This window comes from Balaenoptera physalus (assembly GCF_965194825.1).
Source record: "Balaenoptera physalus genome assembly, chromosome: 8".
Taxonomy (NCBI): domain Eukaryota; kingdom Metazoa; phylum Chordata; class Mammalia; order Artiodactyla; family Balaenopteridae; genus Balaenoptera; species Balaenoptera physalus.
In genome coordinates this window covers 68,673,965-68,701,306 of record NC_138887.1, presented here as the reverse complement: position 1 = coordinate 68,701,306, position 27,342 = coordinate 68,673,965, and the positions used below count along the sequence as shown (strand labels likewise).

General features: G+C 39.7%; 2 protein-coding genes across 19 annotated transcripts in view; one reads left to right on the top strand and one right to left on the bottom strand.

Moving 5' to 3' along the window:
* CDK14 (cyclin dependent kinase 14) overlaps positions 1 to 27,342 on the top strand; it is a 563,146-nt gene that overhangs the window by 500,698 nt on the left and 35,106 nt on the right. The gene's annotated exons all lie outside the window — the stretch shown is intronic.
* Positions 1,846 to 27,342, bottom strand: part of MTERF1 (mitochondrial transcription termination factor 1) — a 602,843-nt gene continuing 577,346 nt past the window's right edge. For 12 of the 15 annotated variants that reach the window (XR_014266393.1, XR_014266394.1, XR_014266396.1 and 9 more), the window contains 2 exons: positions 16,731 to 16,875; positions 5,679 to 14,732 (listed from right to left, as the gene is read on the bottom strand). Coding sequence is in view for 2 of the 15 variants with exons in the window: in XM_082471746.1 (XP_082327872.1) it covers positions 16,777 to 16,875 (99 nt within the window). In the remaining 13 variants the exon portion in view is untranslated. Of the gene's footprint in view, positions 4,824 to 5,678; positions 14,733 to 16,729; positions 16,876 to 27,342 lie in introns of those variants that run through there. The other 3 variants (XR_014266406.1, XM_082471747.1, XR_014266398.1) reach the window with 2 other exon arrangements.

Sequence of the window (27,342 nt, the reverse complement as noted above, 5' to 3'; positions counted from 1 at the left end):
ATGGCTAGATTTTTTTTGTAAGGTATATTTCTTACAACCTCTTGCTAAAATGAAACGTAAAAAGGGGCACACATTTAAATAGATGGCATTTGAGATTTATCTTTTAAGTTAGTGAAGAAAGTTCAATAAAACCTTTAAATCCTGTGGCTGCCACTGGATTGACATAGTAAGTTGACAATCCTAAGGGTGGAAAAGTAGTAGACATTGGGAATTCTTTCCGTAAATGCATATGTTTGTATTCTCTTTCACTTTCTTTAAATCCACCAAAAATATTTTCTGTACTGTTCTTTTAGAGGTTTTTTTTTTTCTTATCTTAGTGATACTATTGTAGCATGAACAGATTTTATGTATATTAATGACAACTTATTTTCAAACTTATTACCATGACTGTGCTAGATTTCTTTTTTTTTCTTTTTGATAGGTAAGAAGTAGAATTATTTAGAGAGATACATATTCCATAGACAGAATGTGCTCTGTCTCAAAAGGCAAGAGGCTGTGCTACGTTTCTTGTCCTTTCTTTCTTCTTTTTAATAAAATGGGAGAGTAAAAGGATACAGGATGTTTATGGAACCAAGAACAAAAATAAAACTGGGCCTTGGGCATAAACTAGAAGCCCATAGAGGGACTGAAGTACAGACACGCTCTCTCTCCTTCTCCATCTTTTATTTGCCTTGATTCTGACTTTCCCTGCTTCTCTGGTCCATGCAGTGGAAACGAAGTTGACTTGTCCCTTGATTTGTCATAAGAAAAAAGACCAGACATCACTCTTGGTCAGCATTCCCAATTCCCTGCAAAGGGAATCTGCCCTTCTTAGATCAAGTGAATCAGCCCGACTTCCAAATTTTAGTGTCTCCACTTGCCACTTCTTACCATACTTTTTCTTCATCAGTTTCTTGGAGAGGGAGGAAATGCAGATGTGAGCAAAAGTTTCTTCATCTTTAGAATTCTTTTGAGGATGCAGTCGTTTAATGCAGTGTTTTTCAACTACCCACATGGGTGGTGATATCAATCTAGTGGACTGAAAAATAGTGTTTCTTAAATGGAATAGACTAGATGAGAAAAAAATATGTCAGAAATGATCACATGTAGTAAGAATAAATATTATTTCATGAAAGTTTTGTTTCAGCGACGCGTGTGTGTTGGTGTGTGCGCAAGTGCCCCTATACTGAGTCATTTAATAAAATGTATTTTGACAGTGAGTTGTGCCCAAAACAAGTTTGCAAGCCAGTGACTGCTCCTCAGATCCCCGTCAAGGTTTCTCTTGGGAGGTGGAGGAAGGGAGGGAGGGAGAGAAACACTGGGCAGGGCTCCAAGCCCATCGCTCTCCCCATCAAAGTAACTCCACTTTAATCTGCTTTATACTTTATGTTTCCACCTAAGGTATCTTTTAAACAAAGGATGCAGCGGCAAGAAGTTTGAATAAGTGGTTTCCCAGGTCCCTTCTTGGGATTTTTAGAGCTAAGTCCAGTAGCCGCCAGGACCAGATCAGGAATTATTTTGGTTTTCTGTATGAAGGACGGCCTGGGAAGCTATCCAGCCCTCAGTTGTTTGGGGTGTTCTTTTTTTCCTATCTTTCTAACTTTGAAATGCAGTTTCCCTACTTAATCCCATAGAAAACTTTGAGACTTAGCATATAACCAGGACAACACTAAATCCGAATGGACTTTAAGCAGCCTTATAATTTTAAAAAGGGAAAATCAGCGAGTCCTTCTCCCTGCACTTTTCCCTGTCCAGTTCTGTAGGGAGGGATGAAAGGCAGAAGTGAGCAGTGGTGACATGAGGGAGAAGGAGGTGTCAGCCTCCTCACATGGTCCTCAGAGAACTGAGCCTGCTGGGGGGAGTCAGTCTCTTTAATAGAAATCAATAGTAAGGGAACAAGACTAAATAAGAAAAAAAGCTGACTTCCTTAAAGGGGTGTTTTATAGAACTTCCTTTGGCAAGTTGAAATAGGTTTAGCAGTCACTTTTTTTCTGCCCTTGACATTGTTGAGGGGATCTCTGTGGTGACACAGACTGTCCTGAAAATTGGGATCTAATGTTGAGCTCTTTTGTTTAATTATGAGGTCTGTTTTGCCTATTTGCATACACACCAAAAAATGTGACCTTATGTTGGTGAACATTTTATTAGTCATTCATTGCATTAACACCTGTCCTGTTAGCAGTGGTCTTCACTCGTGGTCTACAGGCAGCTCTCTTTAACTCAGGGAAGCTGTGTAGGGTAGGGATGAAGATCTCTGACTTGGACCAGCCACCTGGGCCTTGAGACTGCTCTGCACTGCTTACTAGTTCCATGACCTGGGCTAAGTCTTAACGTTTCCAAGCCTCAGTTTTACCATCTACAAATCAGGACTAGGAATAGTGCCTGTCTTATCAGCTTGTTGTGAAGATTAAATGGGATGATAATGTATTTAGCATAATGGCTTGCTTGGTTCATAACAAGTGCTCAGTAACTGTTATGAATCCCAAATTTCATGAGGTCTGTGATAAACAAAAGACATATTTACTTGAGCTCTTTTATGATAATTATTTTTTGTTTGTCTTTCCATTTCCTCTACCTAAAATGAAGAAAAGCTAGAAATTCTTACAATGCAATACATGTCTTGGTACAAATCATACATAATCATGACAGAGGAAGGGCAAATTGGGGCTTGGTTTGGCATGAGTTTTAAAGAGAAGGAAGAAAGAGGATTGGTGGAAATTGAGAAGAGACATTCAAGAGATTTTTTTTTTTTTTAAGTGTAGTTGATTTGCAAAGAGGTTTGTTTTGTTTTTTGTTTTTTGTCTTTAAGTCAGTGAAAAAGGACAAAAGTAGAACTGAATGTGTTGCATGCAGGGGATGCAAGATGTAAAGGACATAGTAAAGTGGGGGCAGTCTTTAAGGAAAATTATTTAAGTTTTGTGGTCCCAGTAGGGGTCGTTGAAAACCATTGCAAAGAAATCATTACTGTGATGTAGTCATGTGGTTGAAGCAGGAGGAGATAGGCCAGAGAAGAGTTAAAATTGCCTTCCACGTTGCGGAACTAACGAATTGGCCGAAAGACACCTTCCCTGGTGGCCTGGAAGAGCTCTGAAGGGGTAAGCAGTGGGTGAGGGAAACTAGGCCAAGTCTGGGGTTGCAAAGAAGTGCCCTGTAGTCTAGGTTGCTGTATCAATAGAGAGAGAGTGAGGAATCAAAAGCAGAACTGAAGATTTGGGCTTCTCCAGCCCGATAACACTCCGATGAGACCCACATAAAGGTTCAAAAGCTGGATCACTGTTCCTGAACTGTTGTGGGTAAAGATCAGCACCGACAGCAGAGAGAGAAAGGTCAGAAGAAAGACAGAAGTAAGCTGGAGGTGCACCGCAGGTACCATCTTCTCCATGATGCCGAGCCAGCGCTTTCCAGGCTGCGACTGTCTTGCCTTTCTCCGATTTTCCAAGGCGCTTGTGGAGGCTGTCACCTGGAAACCTTTAATAGATACTGCCCGTACACACTGTATTTGCCTAAAACGGTGGCTTTAAATCTTGATAAGAGTCAACATTTAAAACTATGCAGATCTTATATAAAAATCCCTATTTTTCTGCATCTCATTAAAAAAATAAAAGGATGATTGAGCCATTCTGAGCATTCGCTAATCCCAGTGATGGGCCAGGGGTGAGTGAGGCTGCCTTTTTAGAAGAGGCTGTGCTCTGAAACTTGCTGCAGTCCCTGCCACTCACAACTTGCCCTCCTGCCACTGAGGCTGAGCAGCAGTTGCTATGTACCTTCACCTTTTGTCTGTTGTTTATCTTATGGTAGAGGGAAAAGAAAAGTGAAATATTTCTTGTAACTGTATCTCTGTCCTAAATGACAAATGTGAAAATAGCCCAAAGGAGGCTTTTGTTGCAAGAAGGATTGGCAAGAACGTATTTCTTCATGTAAATAACGTAGCCCATTTCATTCACTTGTTGCCTTCTTGGCCCTTATTGGGCCTTAGAATCTTTTCTAATTGTTTAGCAATTAATCAGGTTTACTGTTATATGTGTTTATGTTTGCATATAGTTTCTGGGGAACCAGAAGCAAAATGAAAAGAATATAACAATTTTCCAGGGAAGAAAGATATTCATGGAAATAAACAGCCGAGATGAACGAGAAGACAATTGGCAAACATTTATTAAATGCCAACAAATCCCGCAGATGGATTTGTGAGAGATATCAGGACATGGTTGTACTAGTCAGCTCAGGCTCCCATAACAAAGTACCATGACTGGGTGGGTTTAAGTGACTGATTTGATTCCTCTCTTCCTGGCTTATCGACAGCCGCCTTCTCACTGTGTTCTCACATGGCAGAGAGAGAGCAGGGAGAGCTCTGACTCTTCTCATAAGAAGGATCCCATCCTGGGGGCCCCACCCCTGTGGATTCTTCTAAACCTAATTATCTCCCAAAGGCCCCAACTCCAAATACCATCACAATGGGGCTGAGGGCTTCAACATGAATTTTCAGGGGACATATTCAGTCCATTACAGTGGTCAGTCTTGTCAAGCAGTTTACAGTGCAGTAAATGACATATGATACAGATGATTAACTCAAGGTAAAATGTGAAAAGTACTATTATACAAGCATAAATAAAATGCAGTCAAAACAGAGGAGGGACAGACCTCACTGAGTCAGGGGATGCTTCATGGAGAAGATAGCATCTGAGCTAAAGCTTGAAGCCGAGGTGGAATATTTACAGTCAGGAATAGGCTTCCAGAGAGGGGGCATCAAAAGGTACAGAAAGGCTGGAGAATCCAGGGCATGTTTGCAGCCAGACAAGAAATGTGATGACCTTGACAGCAGGGTAGATAAGTAGGTACACGAGTGCCTGGGGAAGAGCAGAAAAGAAAATCTAACCAAAGATCATTCACTATAATGTCTGAACAACCACAAACTTATCTTTTCCTTAACCTTTTCTCTCTGCCTTTTATTTCTAGAAAATTCTGCTATGCCATAAAGCACATTAGTCAGATATATAATAATAAAAGTGACAACATCTCACTTATTGAGTTACTGTGTGCCAGGCATCATGTTGAGCACTTTACATGAATACTCTCATTTAGTCCTCATAACAACCCTCTACGTGTTCTTATCCCCATTTTGCAGAGCAGGAGACTGAGGCAGCCCTACCGTCCCGCAGCTGAGTGGAAGCTGCATTCCTAGCCCAATGCACCAATGTGCTAGAAATGTAAACAAGTCATGGGTCCTCCCGTTGCGCTCATCACTGGTCTTATTCTGATTTCTGACAAGCCTGCTTTATTTTGGATGTTTCAATCACAGTCAGTCCAAGCCTATGCAAGTATTTAGTTGCTAATGTCTAGAGGAACTTTGACTGCCTCTGGAGATAAAATTAGAGCTGGAAGAACTACAGTGCCCCCAAAACCCTGTCTAAATTGAGTTAATTAATCTGTAACTCAGGCACCCTAAAGGCCCTATTTAAATACAATTTCACTGTTAGTGAGAAGCTCCAGGAACCTTGATTAAAACTGAGTGCAGTCAGAAATAAAAAGTATAAATCTGTCTTTTATCTAAAATTCTTGACATGAAAATGTGGCATAAGTTTCATATTGTTTCAGTTGGCTCTTAAAATACATGTCACGGTTATTAATAAAATGATAATATTCTGTATAAACTTCATGAAGACACAATTGGTCTGAAAACATCTGAGATTTCCACATAAGCACTTGTTTTTAAAAACATATACTTAAGATACTATCATTATGGGCCATATTCAGATGGTATTGTTGTTTCATAAATATTTCTTTCAGAATTAAAAATGCAGTAGGTACCGTAGAATTCAGCTGCAGCTTTAGTCTCTGACCGGTTTTCATAGATTCAGGCAGCTTTCCCTTATTTATGTCAATACAAGGGAGAAGTGACACAGATAATCCAGAAATCATTTAGTTTGAGGGTGCATTGTTTGAACTGCAGCTGTACTATCACAGTAATTTTTGTCATAGCCTAATAGTAAAATTAATTTATACTTCTTAAAATGGTAACCGTTTTGAAGCAGGAATTCCAGAATGTCTTGTTACCTGGAACAAGTCCACAAAAGGAATAATCTACTGACAGATATTTGAGGGCTTTTAAAAATGTATAATTGAAAGCAAAGTGCAGTATCAAAGATAAGAAAAGAAGCACAGGAGAGATGACTGAAAGAAAAAACATAAGCTATTTCTAGCTTTTCATTTCTACTCTCAGACTTTTAGGTTATATCCTTATAGTTAGATAGGTGTTGGGTGCAGAGGGGCAAGGAAAAGGGAAAGAAAGGGAGGAATTCCCTGGTGGTCCAATAGTTAGGACTCTGTGCTTCCACTGCAGGGGGCCTGGGATTGATCCCTGGTCAGGGAACTAAGATCCCATAAGCCAAGTGGAGCAACCACTGCAGACAATCCTTCCAACATGGAGATTGAATTTGAGATAGAGTTAGTGTCCTTTTGTTTACACCCTTTTTATTCTTAATTAACTAATTGCTGAAGCTTGCCTGAGGAAAGCCATAGGTTTTTGCTGCTCAGATATCAAGTACTCTTAAAAACAAAAGAAAGGGGTCCTAAGAAAAACACTAACTGAATGAGACGGAAGGGGGGGGTGACCTCTTCTCTTTAGTGTTTTAAGATTTCCCACTGATGTTAATAACCAATAAATGTGAAGACCTGTTCTGATTGAGCAATCTCACTGCGATCTATATAGTGCCTTATTTCTTTAGACATATCTTTTTAGAGGGCTGAAATTTAAATTAATAAACCAGCAGGGGCTGCATGCCAACATGACTTGAAAGTTAGCTGGAATTTATTGATCTGCAGCCTGCAAGATGTTCTATGCCGCACTGCACGTAAGAAAGTCAGTCTTTAAAGTCAGCCAAAATTTTTTTTAATTACCTCAGAAAAGATCGTTTACATCTTTAGGTAGTACTGTTGTTTGGCTGGTACCTTCTCTCCTCTACCCCTCTTCCCCCCAGATTGGGTCATTAGTGGCTAATGTTGACAACAGCGATAGGTAAGGCAGCATTCGTGATTCATGTTCCATTTTCTGCGTTAATAGAGGGGAAAGGAAGCGATGGCTCACCAGCTTGGCTACTTTTCAGCCCCTGTCTGTGAGGGGCGTAGGGGAGGGAAAGTTCAAAAGGTGGGGATGCAACAAGAAGCTCCTCATTTCCTTTATTAACGTGTTAAGAATCTAGCCTCCCTGGATGTCCCAAAAGTCTTTAGCCTATTTCAGTTTTTCACTAGACGCTTTCTCTTGAAAGGCCACCTGTTGTGTGAATCTAAGCCCTTCCTATCAGGTGTCCTGAAAGAGCCTTTTAAACTTCAAAGGGGTTTACCTGGCTTTACTGTTCAGACAGTGAGTATAATAGATACCCCCACTTGTGTCCTTTGTGATTTTATAAACTTTTCCAGTCACTTCTCTCAACTTCTGTTTTTCCAAGCTGAACAACCGAACAACCTCCATTTTTCTATTGTCTTCTGTCTGCCTCTGTTTTTCTTTGATCTCTCTATCTCACGCACACACACACACACACACATATATATACATGTATGTATATATATAATATTGAGATTTTTTTCCCTCCATTTTCTAAGATAATACCTAGAATATTTTATTTCCTCAGTTTCACTGGACTTTCTTAATCAAGTATGTTGCAGGACATAGTAATCAAACCTGTGCATATTGGGTAGGTGCAGATAAGCCAGTTTGGTATAAAAAGCATCATTTGCTTATCACTTTTCTGGTCCCCCAACAGGCCCACCTCCACCAGGACCTCTCTGTCTCAGCCTCTGTCTCTCTCTCACACACACACACACACACACACACACACACACACATACAGATCTTCCCAGGGTTTTAAGCATTTTATCACCTGAAAGAGGATAAAATGGATTCTGCAGATTAGCTTTTTTTTTTTTTTTTGAGTGTGCTCTCTCTCTCTCCCCAAGATAATTTTTAATATTAAAAAGAAAATGCAGCTGATGCTGGCTACTAGTTACTTTTAACACTTGTGTGATGGAAAATGTTGGTTCTACTCATTATTTCCCATCTTTAATCAAGTCCTCTCTCCATGAGAAAACACTTTCCCCAATCCCATGTTAACTTCGTTTTTATAAACTGTCTTTGATGTGGAACCTTGTCAAAGGGTTTTGAAAGTTTAAATAAATTATGTGCTCTGCTTATTTACCCTCTCAAATAACTCAAAATGATTGGAGAGACATGCCCTCTCTATATATAAACCATGTTGCCTTTCCCCTAACGGATTATGTTTGCATATATGATAAATATCTTATACTTTATTGTAGATGTTACCAACTTGCCATATATGAGGCTATGAGTCTCAGGCTCCAAACTGAACTCTCTTGTTTCCCCTAAAAATCTGGATAATGGATAAATAATCCAGGAAAACAACCAACTCTGAAATTATTTCTCTTTTGGTATGATAATACTTCATAGAATTCTTTATCCTTCTAATCTACATTTCTAATTATGTCTAACCTTAAAATGAGCATGTTCAACATTAAAATCACCATCAGGAAATCAATCAAGAAGTAAAAAGAGACCTAAGGGTTAAATTTTCTATATCAATCTATCTGTCTACAGGTATATATGTGTATATATATGTTCATATATAACTAATAATTGTCTCCAGGTTCTGAATAACTTGTGAATGATAAAATTAAGTTGTTTGATACAAAAAAATTCATTTTAAAAGAGAATTTGCAAATCAGATAATGATGTGCACATAATTACATTTTACTCATATAGGAATCCTGCATTTCCAGTCCCTTTACTAAGATACGATGGCAGCTTCTTTGGTGAATATGAAGTTTGTGAGGTAATAATTAGCTTTGGTGCCTTAGGGTAGAAAGCAGAGTGCCCCCTATAAGTACAGTCCTGTTCTGGATATCTAGACTACAATGTCAAGTAAGCCTTGGCGCCCATCCTTTGGGCTACTGCAGTCTTGTGGGGAAGACAGACAACAGTCAGTGAGTCTGGCCAGAGTCATGAGGACTGTGGTCAGGGACACCCAGGGGTCCCAGAGGAGCAATGAAGAGGGGGGTGTAAACATGGCTGCTGGTGGGACGCCTGCTTAGGAGTATTATGTTATGTTGCCCATTTCCTTTATAGCAATGCAAGTCAGCAAACGTTTATTCAGTTCTTGCTATTTGCCAGGCATTGTGGGAGACAAGATATAGCTGCTGTCTATAAGGAGTCTGCAGACTAACAGCAAAAGTTGTTGAAATTTTATATAAAGACATAAGACACCATATATGAAAATGTACCATTAGGGAGACTGTGCGCTGTATTAATGGCCTAATGATTTTCAAGTGCTCCGGATGGACCCAATAGTCCTAATTCATTTTTAACAGTAATATTCTTTCAACACTCTGACTTTTGCCATACAACGATTTTGCACTCTTGAAAAAGAATCTTCGAGAATGTAAGTGAAAGGGATATTAAAGGATATTGAGTAAATAGCCCTGCAACTAGAGAAGTAGTACTAGATAAGAGGTGTTATTTAGGTGGGATGAAAAGTTGAAAAGAGCTTTATTTCAAAACATTCCTTCCCTCTTCTGAAACCTTCTTTTGAACATGCCCCTCACATTGGGAGCTTCTTCAAGAAAAAAGCACTGCGTTCAGCACACATTGCAGCCTATTTCTTCGTGTTCACTCCTTTTTGACTTTCCTCCTCTTGTGCCAAGCTTCCTTGCATCTTCAATCCTCGGGCACATGCACACACAGGATTCCAAGCAGGGAGAAGACCTGCTGATTACTGCACATGACATTCTGATAGTTCTTAACGGTTCAAGGTCTTGTTCCCTCTGGGTTAGCATGTAGCTAATGCATAAAATGTTAAAACTCCTTCAAAAGAACGTATGTTACAATCTCAGTGCCTTGTCAAACACACTCTAATCTGTTAGCAATTTTAGACCTGACAAAAGGTTGTTCTTGGCTGCGTATCTGCCTCTATACTCTTCTCCATTATATGTCCTGTGCAAGTTCTAAGCACAATGATGGCATTAAGTATTAACGACATTAAGTAACCATGTTGACATTAAGTAACCATGTTGTGGTTTTGTTAGCTAGATCTTTTCTAAAAATTATTATTTATTTATTTATTTTTGGCTGTGTCGGGTCTTTGTTGAGGTGTGCAGGATCTTTTGTTGCAGCACGCAGGCTCTTCATTGCAGTGCACAGGCTTCTCTCTAGTTGTGGCCTGCGGGTTTTCTCTCTCTAGTTGTGGTGTGCAGGCTCCAGAGCGCGTGGGCTCTGTAGTTTGCGGCATGCAGCCTCTCAAGTTGAGGCGCACAAGCTCAGTAGTTGTGGCGCACGGGCTTAGTGGCCCCGTGGCATGTGGGATCTTAGTTCCCTGACCAGGGATCAAACCCGCATCCCCTGCATTGTAAGGCATTTCCTTTACCACTGGGCCAGCAGAGAAGTCCCTTGTTAGCTAGTTCTTAACTGTTTTATATGAATGCACTAACTAATTTCACTATATGTCATTTGAGTGTGTTCCCATTGCCCTGAAACATTCATTTTATTCAACTCCATTTTTCCCCATCTCTTTATTGACCCAGATCTATAATGGGCAAAAAATTTTTGATTGACTCAGGGAGTAGGGAACTGCAATGTAGTGATTTCACACTCAGTTGTTGGCTAACGAGGCACCATAGTCTTTATTTAGTGAGGCCCTGGTGGCAGGAGATGAAGAACTATGTAGGGCCCAGCTGCCACGGTTACAGAGCAGGCAGCTTAAAGGACTTCAGGGTTCCAGGTGTGAGGGGAATTGTCTCTTCCCAGCAGGTAAGGTATAGATCTAGACAGAGTCTGTTGTGTTCAAGATGCTGACTGGCCTGGCCAATTCATAAATCCAAAAAATTACAACACCCTCTGGTTGGGAGGAAGTGGAAGAGACATTTAGTGGAGTGCTTAACCCTCTAATGCCAGGGATGTAAGACCTCCTGATTGCTGGTTGTTTACAAGGGGACAGTTTGTGTTTAAAACATTTTAAAAAATGTATTTCCCTTTCCCAAGTCTCCTTTTAGATTAAAATATATTAGGTCAGCTAATTAATTATCTATTTAGGTGAAATCTTGTCAGTCATTCCATTTACTTTTGCTGCTTTGTAGCAAAATAATGTAATCTTCTTATATTATTTTTCAGACAACTGGTGATTTTTTTGCATGTTGGTCTAAGATAACTAGAAAGGCCTAAGGTGCTAGTTTTGTATGTGGGTGCGTTTGTGTCTGTGTACACACATACACACACACACATATGGAACTACTAAATTTATACAACTTTTTAGACATTTAAACTTTAGTATATAATAATTTTTGGTAAGGCAGACGGCCTGGTGAATTTGGCCTTTCCTCCATCTATGGAAAGTAGTTTGCTAAGGCAATAAAGGTTCTGAAGAGGAACACAAAGGACAGTGTTTATCCTATTAAGAAAACTGTTTTCAAGCACGTTAAAGTTACTTTTAATATGCTAAGTCCAGGTGAGCCCATGAAAGACCCCTACTTGACAAATTTAGCCCTCTTCTAGCTGCTGTGTATATTTAAAGATAATACAATTGTATCTATTTAAAGAGTGTTACAGCTTAGATTTTGATTCAGATATGTCTTTCAGGCCATTAATCCAAATTAGGTTTTATTATAATGAACACAAGAGTCATATTTCTTGATTTTTTTGCCTCATTAATACATAAAGTGTTTTTATTTCATGTAGAAAGCTCTCCACTAAAGGACACAGGTATCATTATTAATATTTCCTATTCAATGCCTGAATGTCCTGAGGATCGTATATCCCATGAAGCATAATTTGTTCTTAAGACTGGAGTTCCCTTGTGGAGACTACTCCATTTGCTTCTGCTATACTGTTCGGCCCTTATTCTCACCCCCATCTTGCTCGTACCCCAGTCTTCAGGCTCATAACTCGGGACAGAACTCAAATTCCCAGCTCCAAAGTGAGTCTGATTTGCTAACATAGGAACAGGTCCAGGGGAGCATCCTCATCCCAGAGTCCATTCACTGCACGTCATATCCTCGATACAGAGTGGCCACACTCACAGTGGCTCGTTGTTATTCAAATCCAGGTAGCTATGGATCTCATCGTGCTCTCACTCATGCAAAACATAAGTTCACCTGTGAAAAGCCTGAGGGAATGAGGTTAGTCTATAAAGCGGGGGACTGGACCTGAGTTGCCCTAACTCTAGAGTTATGTTATGATAGGGTTTCATTTTAAACTATACCTTTTTAATTTCCTGGTTTTTATTTCTCTGGTTGGTTTCTTAGGAGTTGTATTTTAAATAATGTTTGCTATGCTTTTGCCACAGTCTAAATAACAAACTGTTTTGAAATGGCTTCTCTCTTGGAGTTACCCATTTGGTTCCAAAAGGGTACTTTTGTTTATTATTCACAGGTGAAGAGGAAAAATGCTTCCCTTTTCTCTCTGCATATTCTCCCTTTGATCCAGGTTCATGTTTAGCTGGATGACGGAATCCACTGGTAGCTAAATATCTACATTTCATGGTCGTAGCTAAGATGGAAAGAGGAGTCTCAGTTTTGCCCACTTAGGATGTGATGTTAGGACCCATAGAGCTCAAAGAGAGAAGTGAAGTAGTCTAAAGAAATGGAAAGTAGGGCCAACATGAGATGGAAAAATCCTTGCAGTATGCAGACTCATTGGAGTTATACCCACGCATTATATAAAACCAAGTCTGTGTGTTTGGGGTTACAGTGTTCTTAAGTGCAAGCAATGGCTTGACTGGCTATATTAACCAGTCAGACTTTCCTCATGTGGTTACAGCTTCTCCAAAGCCCCACAAGAAAATTATAGCTCCCCATCTAGACTACTTATTCATATAGCATTGTGTCTTGTGAATCGTGGTATGATCTTTTGGTTTCTACAGATACATAGCAACTTAAGAGTAATTAATGATATAGTTGGGGGGAAAGTAGCAACTGGAGTTACCATTTGGGAATTTTCACAACCAGTAAAAATTCTTCTTTTCTCTTCCTCCTCCCCTCACCTATTTTATCACTAAATCTCTAGGTAGTAACAATCATGTAATATAAGAAATTAATATGATGGGTACACATTCAGGTTAACTTTTATGCATCTCTTAGATATCTGGCAAAGCTAAGTGGGCATAGGACATATTTTTAGTTTTAACAGTATCACTCATGGAGATTTTAATCATTTCTGGTGTTTGGTGGTGTATTCTGGTTATCAATTATGTGAAAGTTGCTTCCTGGATTTTCCTCAAGCAACTTATATTATTTAGATACAGATTCACCCATTTCCTCTAATCTGTAATTCATCCAATAAATATTTATTGAGTAACTACTATGTGCTATGTGCTATAAAGCTTAATTAGATATTATTACTGAACTCAAGGAAGTGACGATTGAGCAAGAGAAACATACGTGTAAATATATCTGTTTAATTGAGGTGGGAAGTGTTGTAGCCCAAGTGTGAACAATGTGATATAGGAGACACTGAAGAGCAACTAAGGCCAGCAGGTAAATAATAAAACTGCAGCACATAAATGTGGGAAATGTTATTAATAGCACTGGCCTGGCTTGTATATGGTAATGATGACTTTTTATAATACCTGTATGGCCCCCAGGTTGAGTGCCATTTTCCACACATGGTAAAACTAGAAAGAAGTACCAAATGTTTCTAAATAAATCCAAGTTATACTGTAAGAATCCAATGGAGGAATTGATGCATCTGTAGCAGTGAGGTGTGAGTGATAGAGCAGTGCTATGGCTCGGCCTTACGCATCACGGAGCTGGTGGGTGACGGGTAAGAGAAGCGTACTGAAGAGATCAATTTGGCTATGGTCTCCTAGAAGGACTCAGAGGTTGGGACTGAAGAACCAACAAGAAGCCTTAGACAAAGGGGCTTCAATTGTAGGTAGAGAAACTTTCAACCTAGGGTAACAGACATTAAGTATTTATTGTCACGTCCTTGAGCAGAAAAATGATACTACAGAAGTAGTGGGATTTGAATGTTATTTTTAAAATAATGTTTATCGTAAGAGGGGGCTCTGATAACAAGGTATCATATATTCATTATAAAATTTTGGAAAAGCATGAAAATAACTCCCTTAGGGTCCCAATACCTTAGAAACAATTTTGGTTAACATTTTGGTATATTTTGGATTTTTTGGTTTTGCTTTGGTTTGGGGTTTGGGGCTTTTTCCTTTTTTAACAAAATTGGATCCATACTCTATATGGCTCTATATAACTTATAATCTGCTTCCCCCTGACCCCCCACTTAGTAAATCTTGAACATTTTCCCATGTCATCAAACACTCTTCTGCAGTGGCACTGTTAACGGTGTATAGTCCCTCATGTGAACGTGCCACAGTTCTGTGTAATCAACCATTGAACATTAAAGGTGTCTCCAGTTTTGAACTACTATAAATCATGTTGTAATGAAGATCCCTATATATACATCTTTCCATATGTTACTAATTATTTTCTTAGGATAAAATTCCAGAAATTTTTACTCAAATTTTGAGCCAACAGGTATGGGTAATTGAGGTTGCTAGTACATACTGTCACATTTAGAACACTATTTTAGAAAAATAAAGTGGCCGTAGAGTGCAGCATGGCTTGGATGAGAGATCCTGTGAGGAGCAATTTAATCCAGCGCTGAAGAACTTTGGTTCATACCCTGGTTCTGCTTGCTGTGTGACCTCAGTCAGGTAAATTCACTTCTGTGCCTTGATTTCTTCCTGTGTAATGAGATAATTCATATAAAGCAATTAAAGCAGTGCTTGGCACATAATAGCTGACATTAATGAGCTGTTGTTAATATTATTATGGTAATAATTTAGGTATGATGTGATGAGAGCCTGCATTGAATTGAGAGGAAAAATACCGAGAGAGACACATCAGTAGGACTCAATGACTGATGGCTATACTGGCCAAAGGAGAGAAAAAAGTTTAAAAAATAGAGAAGAGTCAAAGTTTTTAAGCCTGGAGGAGTGGATCTCTCAGTGGTAAGGTGGCTCTGACCATACTGAAGTTGACACAGTGGGAGAGGGACATAGGCTGGTGTCTGTCAGTTACAGTGTGGAGACTGAGGAAGGACATGTTGATTTGGGAATGATCAGAAGCGACCTGTCAACATAAGTGAGAGGGCCCCCAGGAGAGAGCAAAGCGTAGGATCTTGGACTGCTGGAGGTAAGTGGAGAGAGGGAGTGGGCAGGAAGGAAGACAGACCAGCCCAGCCAAGGAGACTGAAAAGATGGCATTGCAGGAGTGGACAGAGAATCAGATTTTGGACACCATAGAAGGGTAACTGTCACCAAGGAAGGAGTACTCATCAGTGTAAAAATGGCAGAGAGTTCAGAGATTGACAGGAAATAAAAACCATTACTAATTCTAGTTAGTAAATTGAAGGTAAGGAAGTTTGAATTTTCTTGGTGTGTTCTATGATGGTCTTTTTGTTGGTTTTTCTCCTAACATCTTAAAACTTTCTTTGTGAATTTTAGTCACTATGTGTTCTTGGTCATTTTCAAACACTACTTAGAATTCTTTTTTACCCTATAAGTTACATTTCATGAAAACGTGCAAAGCAGTTAGTCTTCCAGCTTGCCCTCTAAGATATCTTTGTTTCTCATTCATAATCATCTACGGCACAGTTGCCTGAGCATTTGGTTCATGTAACCATTAAAACGGCATGAACAAAAATGTTATAAAATAAACAAGACTGAGTATTTTATGCAGTAATCACTTGCCAAGTCTCCCCTTTGAAACTGAAGCCATTTTTGTGTCATTGAAGTATAGTAGAATGGTCTATAAACAAGATTTCTATTGCGTTTATATATTAAAACAGATGAAATCATTTTAAGTAAAATGCTAAAAGCATTTACTTCCTAATTCAGACCAAGCCTGAACCAAAAAATATTCATCATTCATCCAAAATTTTTAAAAATGAAACAAAACTGAGTTTTGATTCCCAGTTCATTTGCTTTGTAAACCTGGAAAGACTTTTCAGATATAAAAACTCAATCACTAATGTAAATCATTTCTTATTTCTTTCCACTTTGTGCAAGTTGTTTTCTCATGATCATTTCACTCTTCTTCTATTTTAAGGCTTAGCTTATTGGTACTCACTTACCACCTTCTAACTTTATACGTAACTCTTACTAGAAGTGGCTACCAGACCACTCCCTGCTAGTTACCTGCCTAGTAACAAGACATTTGATTGGTGTTTCCCATCAGCATTAAAGTACACTTTGTTTTGTTTGGGTTTTGAATTTGATTTGAAGTATAATTTTCCTTTAGTCTTGGTCTACCTGACTTTGCATTAAATCATTTCTGAGTTTGGTTTTGCCTGAAAACATGTGTTTGGGTAATTTTTAAATCTCTTTGTTAGAGTCAACTTGAACTGTTTTTTCTCCTGTTTTCTATTATTTCGTGGGTGCTCAGCACAGCACTGAGCCCAGATGGATTCTTTATAAAGGCTGTTTGACAATGATTTGAAGGAGGGAGTGAGGAGATCCTTTTTATTTTCCTCCTGCCTACAGCTGCTCTCAATATGGCTTATCATGACTGAAAGGAAATGAATAAAGATGAGTTATCTGAACTGAAAATCAGCCACAGAGCAGAAGCAATTCATACTCCCCAACCTGTCCACGAATCCAGTAGAGGAAAGGAAGTTGTTGCCATCGTTTATTTATTCATATATTTTTAATGGTGGCAGGATTATTTTTTAAATCTCGTACCTTTGAGTAGTGGCCATTTGGAGCATTTGTGAAAGGCCATATGGTTTCAGATGAGATTCCCATCACATTCTGTGCATTTGAAACCGTTTATGCCGAGCCTCTTGGCACGACCTGCGCTTGGAGCATGAGCAGACGCACGAAAGAGCTGTAGACAAGACGAGAGAACATGCAAATAGCATTTAAGGAAATGTTAGTGGTTTGACTTGCCATTTTTGGATCGCCCTTCATTTGGATGAGACAACCTATATTTTATTTTAAGCGGCTATTATCTCCATATTTTGTGCATTACATGTCTCCAGTGATTAATATCTACCCTCGTGACTTAGGGACCATAAGTGCTCAAAAACATTTCAAACAGGGAAGCATGTGGAAAGAGAGTTTGGAATTTGAGTCCACATTAGGATGGAGATAAGGTTCATCAGAGAACTTGCTGAATCACACGTTTCATGTTTTCTCTGTAAGAAGAAAAGGTGTAAGTGTGAAAGGCAATGTCTAACTAAAAATGATCTCATGTCCCGTAGGATCTGGAGATATGAGCACCTAAACTCTGGCCATGATCAGCTTTTATTCGTGACAAGCAAGAGACTCACTGTCAGAAGCCGCACAGTGGGTCCGGTTGTACTTCAGATTCATATAGACCAGGTTCAAATCCCAGTAGCATCATTTCTTGCTTTGTGTCCATGGACAAGTCCCTAAATCTCTCAGAGGCTTGTTTTCTTCATTTCCAGGTATGCATAGTAACACTGATCCTAGAAAGCTGTTGGAGAATTAGTTGAGAGAGGACCGATGTCAAGTGCCTCATGTTACCTGGGAAGCATCAGGGCACTGTGCCATGGCCATTAGGAGTTCTGGTTTCAGAGTCAGCCATCTGCGTCCTGGCACTTACTAACTCTGTGGCCTTGGAAGCATAGCCTACTAATCATATTCACATCTCCTAGAGCTGTGATGAGAAGTGACAGAGACGATCCATGTAAGACACCTAGACCAGTACTGGCCCAGTATTTGGAAGGTGCTCGATACCCTCATATGCTGACCTTGCAGAATGGTCAGGTAGATGGGCGTTAATGCCTGTGATACCTGGCACATCATGAACAGACAGTAAGTAGAGGCTACTGTCCCTGTCATGTAAAAGTAATCCAGCATGGAGTCCCACCTCGCGAGGAGCATGCTTGATTAGACACCTCTGGCTCTCCACTCTGGAGTTCATCGTGGCCACAGAAGCATCTGGTCTGGTACTTAACATCTGTGATGCTACGATCCTTCTCCAAAGCCATTATGAGTTCCACAGCTCCCAGGAAACTTTCTTTTTCTCTTTTGATAGCCATTTGCCAAACACAGAAGTTTTTGACACCCAGTTAGGCTATGGCACTTCCAGACTTGTTACATTGGAGATGTGGAATTGGTCACAATTTACATGTTAATGAAATATGAGATATTCTGTAATCTCTGAGTAGTTTTGTCTGCAAAGTAATGTGTTCTTTCCACGATAGGTTACATTATAATGAATATTGCTTTGGAAAAGGAGGACTGTGAGAGGCCATTCCAGGGCAGATGTATGCATGAGTGATCCTTCCGACCTGACAGAGGGAAAGAACTGATGGCCAAAGGGTTGACATCTTTCTCCAGTTCTGATGTAGTCAGCTCATGGGGCGGGGAAGGGGAGTCAGGGGTGGGGAGAGGGAGCATTCAATGTCCTGGTTATCTTGAAGGAACTCAGAAAAATTATGCTCTTATACTTCAGGGCTCCAAAAGAGAATGGAAATTACGTTGCATTTTCAATGATATGCCTTTCCCAAGGAGGAGAAAAACTTTTAATATCTGTGAGCACTTTCTTTAATACCCAACAAATGGGTTGTGCTGGTGATAGAAAAAACAGAAAACAAAAAAACCCACCTATTTCAATTCTGTGCTTCATGATACTAGAACAATACAGACTTGATATTGTAGTAACTAGGTTCTAAAAGTACCCTTCTAATGAAAAACAGCACAGTTTGGGCAGATATTTTCTGGCATCTTTATATTTCCTTTAACTGGAAACAGAGAAAATGCTGTCTTGGTGTCATAACTATAGAATACTGCGTTTTCTAATTAAAAACAAATTGTGGAGACAGTTTTGCCAAGAAAAATGAAGGTGGTTAGAAGGTATGGAATGGGGTACTTCTGGTGCTCATATCCATAGGTTGGTTTATTAACTAAAGGACTTAGCATGATAACACTGTGGTCCGCTTACTTAACCCTCCTTTCTGCCTGTTGCCTCAGTGCTGAAAAAGAGAGCATTCTGTAGAGATAAATAACTTAGCATCATAAGGATCATGAACACTTGGACATTCAGAAATGATATCTGAACTATTAACTAGATCTAATTACCCATTACCGATAGGCCAGCTATCCAAATTCCATATCCTCTAAAGCACTGTCCCAAGCCCGCTGTCTGGACAGATGTGAGGTGAGGCTGTGCTGAGAGCAAAGAGAATGAGACTGGCCCATGGGTGGAAGATCATGGTGGTCTCAAGAAGAGAGGAAAGGAAACAAAACTGGACATAAGTCTGTGCGTCCCAATTCAGAGTATTATGAAAAAAGGGAAGAATCCAGAGACAGGCAATGGGGTTGATACTGGGGTTGCCAGCCTGGAACAGAAGTTTCCCAGGGCAGCTTGTTGTGGAGTGTGGAATATGCCCATGGTGGTGTTTATAGGACACCTGCAGCTTCAGTCATGGGTAGTGAGGGAGCTGTAGAGGCAGAGCAGTAGGTCAGGTGAGCTCCTGGCTTTCCTCTAGTTTCCAGTTTTTTGACCATATACAGTTTTTTTGTTTGTTTTTTGTTTTTTTTTGTTTAATGCATGAGTGTAATGGGAAGACATTTTTACAGTATTTAACAGCTGGGATCAGAATTAGTCTCAAGAAGGATACTACTTTTGTCTGAAGAAATAATGATTATAGAGATTACATTTAGAAATGAAATCCATCTAGGTTGGGGAAATGAGGTGGGGCCAAGATTTCCTCTAGAAAATCTGAATTACTATATCCAGGACAGAGAGAATGAAAAGGGAAAAAAGCAGAAGATAGTAGGGAGAAAGGAGCCATCTGGCTGGTATAAGGCCATGTGCTCTTGACCCTGCCTTCCTCAAATCTTCAACAAACTCCACTAAGGGCATCTGTCTTGAGCCGAGTTTCAGCGTGCATTTCAGTGCGTGTGTCCTAGTAGTTGGGGAGAGCGCCAGAGGCCAGGGCCTTGAAAGCATAAGTATCACCCCCATCCCTGGAATTTGCAGAAATCTTGGAGGCTGTGGACTCCCATGGTCTGAGAAATTGGCAGGGTCCCTACCTGTTCTACCCAGACTTAAAGGGCAGAAATGTCCTCAGCCACCATGTGGGTGTTATACATATAAAGGTTGTGCTGTGACAGGGAGTGGGAATAAATCCAAATAATCAACTTGTGGCCTATAAATACTTGTATGGAAATGTTTAGTTTAACAGGTGATGGAACCCTATAGCCAGCATTTAGCTTCTCATTATCTATTGATTTTATTTGTGCAGGTTTATAGGTAATCACATCTTCACTATACACGGTATATATTTTTAAAGATTTTCTTTGTCTATTTCAAACTCCTTTTACTGTATTCCACTCTTGGTATTTCTTTTTTTCATTTCCGTTGTTATATTTATCAACTCCACTTAGGTACAGAGATGCTACGGATTTTACAGAGTAGAAGGTATCGCTACACAATAATGCAATTGCCTTTATAGGCCATGCATAACATACCCACACTTCTTTATTTCATAATCCTATCATAAGCAGGATACACTTACGCCACAGTTCATTTGTCATGTGATTGAGGGCAACTCACAAAAGTATATATGATACAAAAGTTAAAATAAATTATTGACTGTCTCCAGAGTCCCCAGTCTCCAGGAGTTAACAGTCTAGTTGGGGACGGAGATACGGAGACCCACATAAACCACGGAAAGACAAGTCTAAAAGAAGTAACATGAAGACATACGGACAATCAGTGTCTATATTCTCAGCAGGGAAACACCACTTCTGGCTTGGGAGGCTCATAATGGAGGTGGAATTTGATCTGGACAAGTCGGCAGGATTATGGATACTGTGGGTTAAAAGTGGGTGGTGGTATATATAAGTCCAGGCCACTCTACTACCAAATGGAAAATAGTTAGCTAACGGGAAGCAGCCACATAGCACAGGGAGATCAGCTCGGTGCTTTGTGACCACCTAGAGGGGTGGGAGAGGGAGGGTGGGAGGGAGACGCAAGAGGGAGGGGATATGGGGATATATGTACACGTATAGCTGATTCACTTTGTTATACAGCAGAAACTAACACACCATTGTAAAGCAACTATACTCCAATAAAGATGTTAAAAAAAAAAAGTGGGTGGGTGGACAGAGAGGATTCAGCCAGGAGCTGCAGACGTAGGATCGGTGGTGGGATGGCCAGGGTGTGCTTTGAGGGCAGCACAGGCAGGTGGCTAAGGGGTGGGTTTCTTCAAAAGAGTGGAAGGTAAAACTGAAAACCTGAATTCACTTCTTTCAGAAATCAAGACATTTGCTGTATAAGTTACCGTATTTCCTGAGAAAAACCTGACTGGTGAGGTTCCTGAAATGCAAGGTTTCTTGCTCAGAGCAGTGCATTTCTCTTTAATACCAGAGCTGAGTGAGGAATGAGTTTATATTTTGATTCCAGGTAACAGCACAAGCTATTTCTGTGATAGGCTAATCCTGAAACAGCTATGGAGTGAAGGTACCAAAATCCTGCTTTTACAATTGAGTCGCTCAACCTCTTCATTATTTTAATTATACTCTTGTTAATAAATCCTTACCTTTACTGTTTCAAAAGGGTTTGAGCAAGACAACTTCTATTTAATAAATGAAACCAAATGAGCCTAAAATGGCTTTTTAAATCTAAGATGTGATTACAAAATAAACAGTTAAGCTGAATATTAAAACAACAAAGCTGTAGATACTGCTAAATTCTTCTTGGCCTTCAGCACTTGGCTAGAACATAATAAATAAAATATTAGTCTTAGTTTTTCCTTCAATTTGTGAGTCAGTAATTTCTATTAACAGCTCATAAAATGGTACGTCAACATGAAATGTAAGTACATTGTTTTATAGAACACTGAAGTAATAAAATCTCCACAGAAGTCGACAAAGCAAATTAGCTATTCTCCCTTCTCAACCTTGATACTTAAGAAAGATTAACTTTTCTCTTGGTATCGCAAATGTTTGTTATTTTAAAAAAACTTGTGAAAGAGGCACATAAAAGAGAACAGTCACTGCCTTCTTTGGCAGGCGTGTGGCATTAGCATAACAGACTTGTTCGAAAACCCTCAATGGAGAACTTTATAACACGTGGCAACATTAGATTGTACATATTCTGACAAAATGGTCTTTCTTGCAGAAGAGCATCTTCTTAAAGCAATCCAACAAAAACATCCAAGTGTCAGTTTTCAAAAGCCTCTGTTGAGATTCCATAGTCCCAAGTTGACTTCATTCATTCAGTCACTCATTATGTATTTATTTATCGCCTCTTGTATGTACAAGAAATTGCACTGGGTGCAACAGTCTCCTTAAGCACTGATTTCTCTAAAAATATGTATTTGTATTGATGAGTACTTTTTCATTTTTGTATTAACTATTTCTTCTCTGTGTATTTCTAGTAATCATTTAAGCCTTGTGTTGAAGGGAAGTGATTATTTTTTTGTGGTTGTTTCAGTGATACCTTTGCATTCCTGGGGAAAGCTTCATGGAACAGGTAGAGAGACTTTTTGGAAAGGGAGGGAAGAGGTAGGAGGCAGGAGACTGGGGAGTCCAAGCTTGAGGGTGGCCCTGTGAAGGTCCCCATTGAGGAGCAAATGGGAGAAATGGATTGCTGTGAACTGGGCTGGGAGGGCAGAGGGCAAGGGAGCCAAGGACCAAAGTAGGCATAGGGTAGTGACAAAGAGCAAAGGCCCCAGGACCAGAGGGTCAAATCACAGCCTTACCACTTACTGACTCTGTAACTGGGAGAAGATACTTACCCTCTCTACACCTCTGGTTCCTCATGTATAAAATGGAGAAAATAATGATAATAATAATAATTGTATCTACCTCACAGGGTTGTTGGGAGGATTAAATGGAGTCAATATACATAAAGTTCTTAGAATAGTGTCAGGCACATAGTAAGCGATCGATAAATTTTAGCCGTTATTGTGGTCATAGGTCCCTTAGAGAAGGGACATGCAGTCAGAGAGGACAGCCTCAGCTGGGATGGTGGTGTTGCCAAAGCCATCTCTAGACCCCTTTCTCTAGGAAATGTACATACAAGGTGTGCATTTAGTATACCTACATCATTGTTCCTCAATTATCATCTCTGTCTTCAAAAAAACAAATTTTTCTGTATCAACAGATACAGAGTTGAGGGCATACATCTCATAATCACGTGCTGACACAGAAACTGTAAGGAATCGGTGTCATTTATCTGTCTTCCATCACATTTAGGGTGATAGGGTAAATGAGCACCATGTTAGGAGTCCAAAGACATGGGTTTGGGAGTAAATTTAACCTTGTCACCGACTAGCTGTGACCTTGAGCATGTCACTTCATCTCTGTGAGGCCTCTTGTTCCCTTTCTGTAGAATAATGATAGAGTTTTGGGCCCACAGAAGCCCTTTCAACTCTAGTGTTCTGTGCTAAGGCATCAGTGGCAAATAACAGTTTCAAACAGGAATGGTGTTCATCAAATTCTACTGAGTAAAATCAGAGAGCAGGAAGACCAAGAAAGTGAACATCCTAAAAGTAGCACCTGTGTGCTTCATTCCCACTGCTCCCAGTAGTGAGGACAGGAATTTCACCCCTGACCAACAAGGTGTTTAGTCACATTTTATTAAATCTGTTGTACAGTAAGTCTGTAGCTGGTGAAAGCAAAGAAGATCTTCTTGCTGAAATGTAATTATGTTGTCTCCTTGGGCCCCTGAAATTGCTCTTCATGTCCACTCTGTGTCTTGCTGGCCCAGGCAGGCTGGACTGAATTGGTGCAAGGATGTGTCTGGGTCCTTTAGAAGCCAGTGCAGTGCTTTGTGAAGCTGCTGGGGGGTTTGCAGTGTAACCATTTCTAACAGCAGGTTAAGGGTTTTAAATTGAGGAGTTTGGGCCCAAGGGGAGAATAACACTGCAGTTATTCTGAATTGTCGAAGAATTAGATGGTCCACACTGTAAGAAAAATTTTAGATAAATGGAGTTTGCAACTTTAGGTGCACAAACTTGTTGTTATTGTATCCATTGTGTAGGGAATAGATTCAGGCTTTGGGATCCGAATCATGGGCTTGAGTCTTGCATATAACACTTAACTAGTTGTGTGAGCATATCGTATTTATATTGTCTAAGTCTTTGTTTCCCCACTTGGGAAATGGCAATATTAAACGCGTCCACCTCATAGGGAAGCTGTAAGGATAGATTTCTAGAAATGGCAGATGACATACAGCATTATCTGCGTAGCAGAACATTGGAAACTCACTAAATGTCGAATAATAGGTGAATGGTTGAACCAATTATGGTATAGCCATATGATGTTCATTAGTTTCACAAGCCATTCCTTCACTGATGTAAAAGTAATTACAGCCAGCTGAGGTCCAAAACTAGGAGGAAGTCTTAACTTTGTGGAGTGGAAATAATAATTATAATAACTAATATTTATATAGTGCTCGTATGCCAGATCCTATGTAAGTCTTGCACTTGTAACTACTCATTAAATCCTCAGAACAACCCATAAGAAAGAGCTACTATTATTATCTATACCCATTTTTTACATGAGGCTACTGGGGCAAAGTAATATTAAAAAACATATCCGGCCAGTAAGTGGCCAGGTCAGAGTTCATATAAAGGAATTGGGGAATGTGTGTGCAGTTAGAGTGGATTAAAGATGGCTCCTCCACACCTCATCTAGCTCTGTGATTTCCTGGATAAATGTAGAAAGACTTGGCCATGTTGCAGATGAATGAAACACACCATCATTGCAGTGTTGGCATAGTAGCATAGCAGCCGCCCAAAATATAGATGGAAACTGCCATACTCTTGAGTGGAAAGCCCTTCAGGTATCAAGATTGGCGGCTAATGATTCTGCAAGCTTAATATCCAATTGCAGACCATTTTTTTTGCCTGCCTGCTCTACACTGCCTGCCTTTATTGAACACAAACTGTGATGTACTGAAGGAATCCAAGATACATTTGTAAAACATCATGTCAGGCCCTTTCTAGTCCCAGTATCCCCTGGTGATCCAAGGTTGGGGTCTAAAAAAATAGAACAGAGAAAAGGAAGCAAACACCAACTTGCCACAGATACATGTAGAGTGAAGGAGATATTTTTTGTTTAAGAGACAGACAGCTGAGAAACAGTTATTTGATCCCTGCTGCTTGAGGGACAGTAGGGAAAGAAAGGTATTTTTGTGATCACTCTTCTGTGTTCCCTATGCGGCTTGGTTCATACAGTCACAACAAAAACCCGAGCTCTAATAATACATTGCCACCGACCACAGATATGTTGCGAGCCTCATGCACAGTAGTAACTAACATTCGGCTTCCTTTTGATTACTTCCAGGCCTGTGACATTTAGATGGCTGCACATTTCTTCTAACCTCAGAAAACTCAGAGTCCACAGCATACCTCTCATAATCATGTGCTGACATAAAAACTGTAAGGAATCAGTGTCATTTATCTGTCTTTCATCACATTTAGGTGATAGGGTGAATGAGCACCGTATTAGGAGTCCAAAGACATGGGTTTGGGAGTAAATCTAACCTTGTCGCTGACTAGCTGTGACCTTGAGCGTGTCACTTCATCTCTGTGAGGCCTCTAGTTCCCTTTATGTAAAATAATGATAGAGTTTTGGGACCCCAGAAGCCCTTTCAACTCTAATATTCTGTGCTAAGGCATCACTGAGTTCCAGCTAATAACAGTTTCGAACAGGAATGGTGTTCATTCATCACATTCCACTAAGTAAAATCAGAGAACAGGAAGACCAAGAAAGTGGACATCTTAGATGCTTGTAATCTTCACCCATCAACTGGCGATGGCTCAGATAGTTCTCCAAGTAAGCCATGCATCCCCTTTTCTAAAAGGAGAAATGAGAATGTTAATATGCATTTGAACATTTTAAATGTCAAATGCCTCTCCATTGTTTTTATTTTTTAGATTCTCTCTAAGGCATCATTCTCAAAGCTAGTTAATCACAGCATTCTTGGGAAATATAAACATGAATTTTTTTTTATCTCACCTAAGTCTTTACTATACTAAATTTTATTCTATTGCAACATGCTTGAAAATCTGTGGTTTGTAGGTTTGGTCAGCAAGTGCGTACTTTTTGAGCAAACTAATGTAACGTGAAAGAACAGTTTTCAGTGTTTCCCTCTACTTGTGTTTGTGGGTACCCTTTACTGGTAACTACACCAAGCCCCACAAGCCATCCCAAATGGACTGTTTGCCAAATGCCTGTTTGCCTAATAAGGAAGCCACGTGTTAATGACAGCCTTATGTGTAGAACGTCTCATGCAGAAAGACTCATGAAAGGCAAATCTGGATTTATAGATAGATTTTTTTTTTCACAAAAGTCTAACGAATTCATGTAGTCAAATCTTAGGAACAGAAGTGTGTTTGGTAGCTTGAGCCTGCTGCCCGGACAGGCTCTGTGTGTCTGCTCTGAAAGACCAAATATCATCCCAACGGACCTGACCTAGTTGAACATAAATACACCATTGAGGAGTGACTGGCTTCAGAATTAATAAAATTTATAAATAAATAGGATGGCCTTGCAAGGAGGCTAAACCTGAAATGCCTCTTAATTTTTTTAAAGCAGTGCAGCAGGCTCTAGCTGCCCTACTGATGACAAAATCTATGAAATGAAATTGTTTGGTAGAAGGCAGTTGGATTGTTCACATTTTGCAAGATTAGAAAATGAATTTGACCCATAATATCATAATACAGAACCTTATATTTTTTGGTAAGATGCTGATCCAGCCTAGAAGGTAATGATTTGGGCTGTTTTTACACTTAAGCAATTTGGCATTTTCCCTTTCAATCTGTAAGTTCTCTGAGTAGGTGTGAATGGGTTTGTAAACGCATCTCGATTTCAGTTTTTGTTGTTCATGAAGTATACTCACTGGTTTCTCTAACCTGTCGTAATGACACAGCTCAATTTGCATCTGAATTGATCAGTTATTAAAATTTAGAGAGGTGGGCAGCCTCTGTGCTCCTGGACCTGCCAGTGAAGCCCATTAAGGAATCACCAGAGAAGACATCCATTATAAGGGCTGGAAAGGAAGCCCCAAGATCCCTATTTCACTTGAGGGTATTATTCAGAAAAGAGGAATCTTTTTCACTTCTTGCCACCTAAGCTGAATTTTGAGAAGTAACCATAAAAGATGAAGCTGAGAATTATAATTGGGTCTTTCGTATAGACAAATTGTACTGTGTCTTTTGAGTTTTGATTTTAAATTCCCCCTAAAAAAAAGGTCACTGGATACAAAGACAATCTCTGAATTTATTGAAAGGAAAGCTACAAAGCTGTTGTATGCAGCTCTGTATATGCCTATTTGTGTTTCACACTGTCTTTTGTCAGCCAGTAA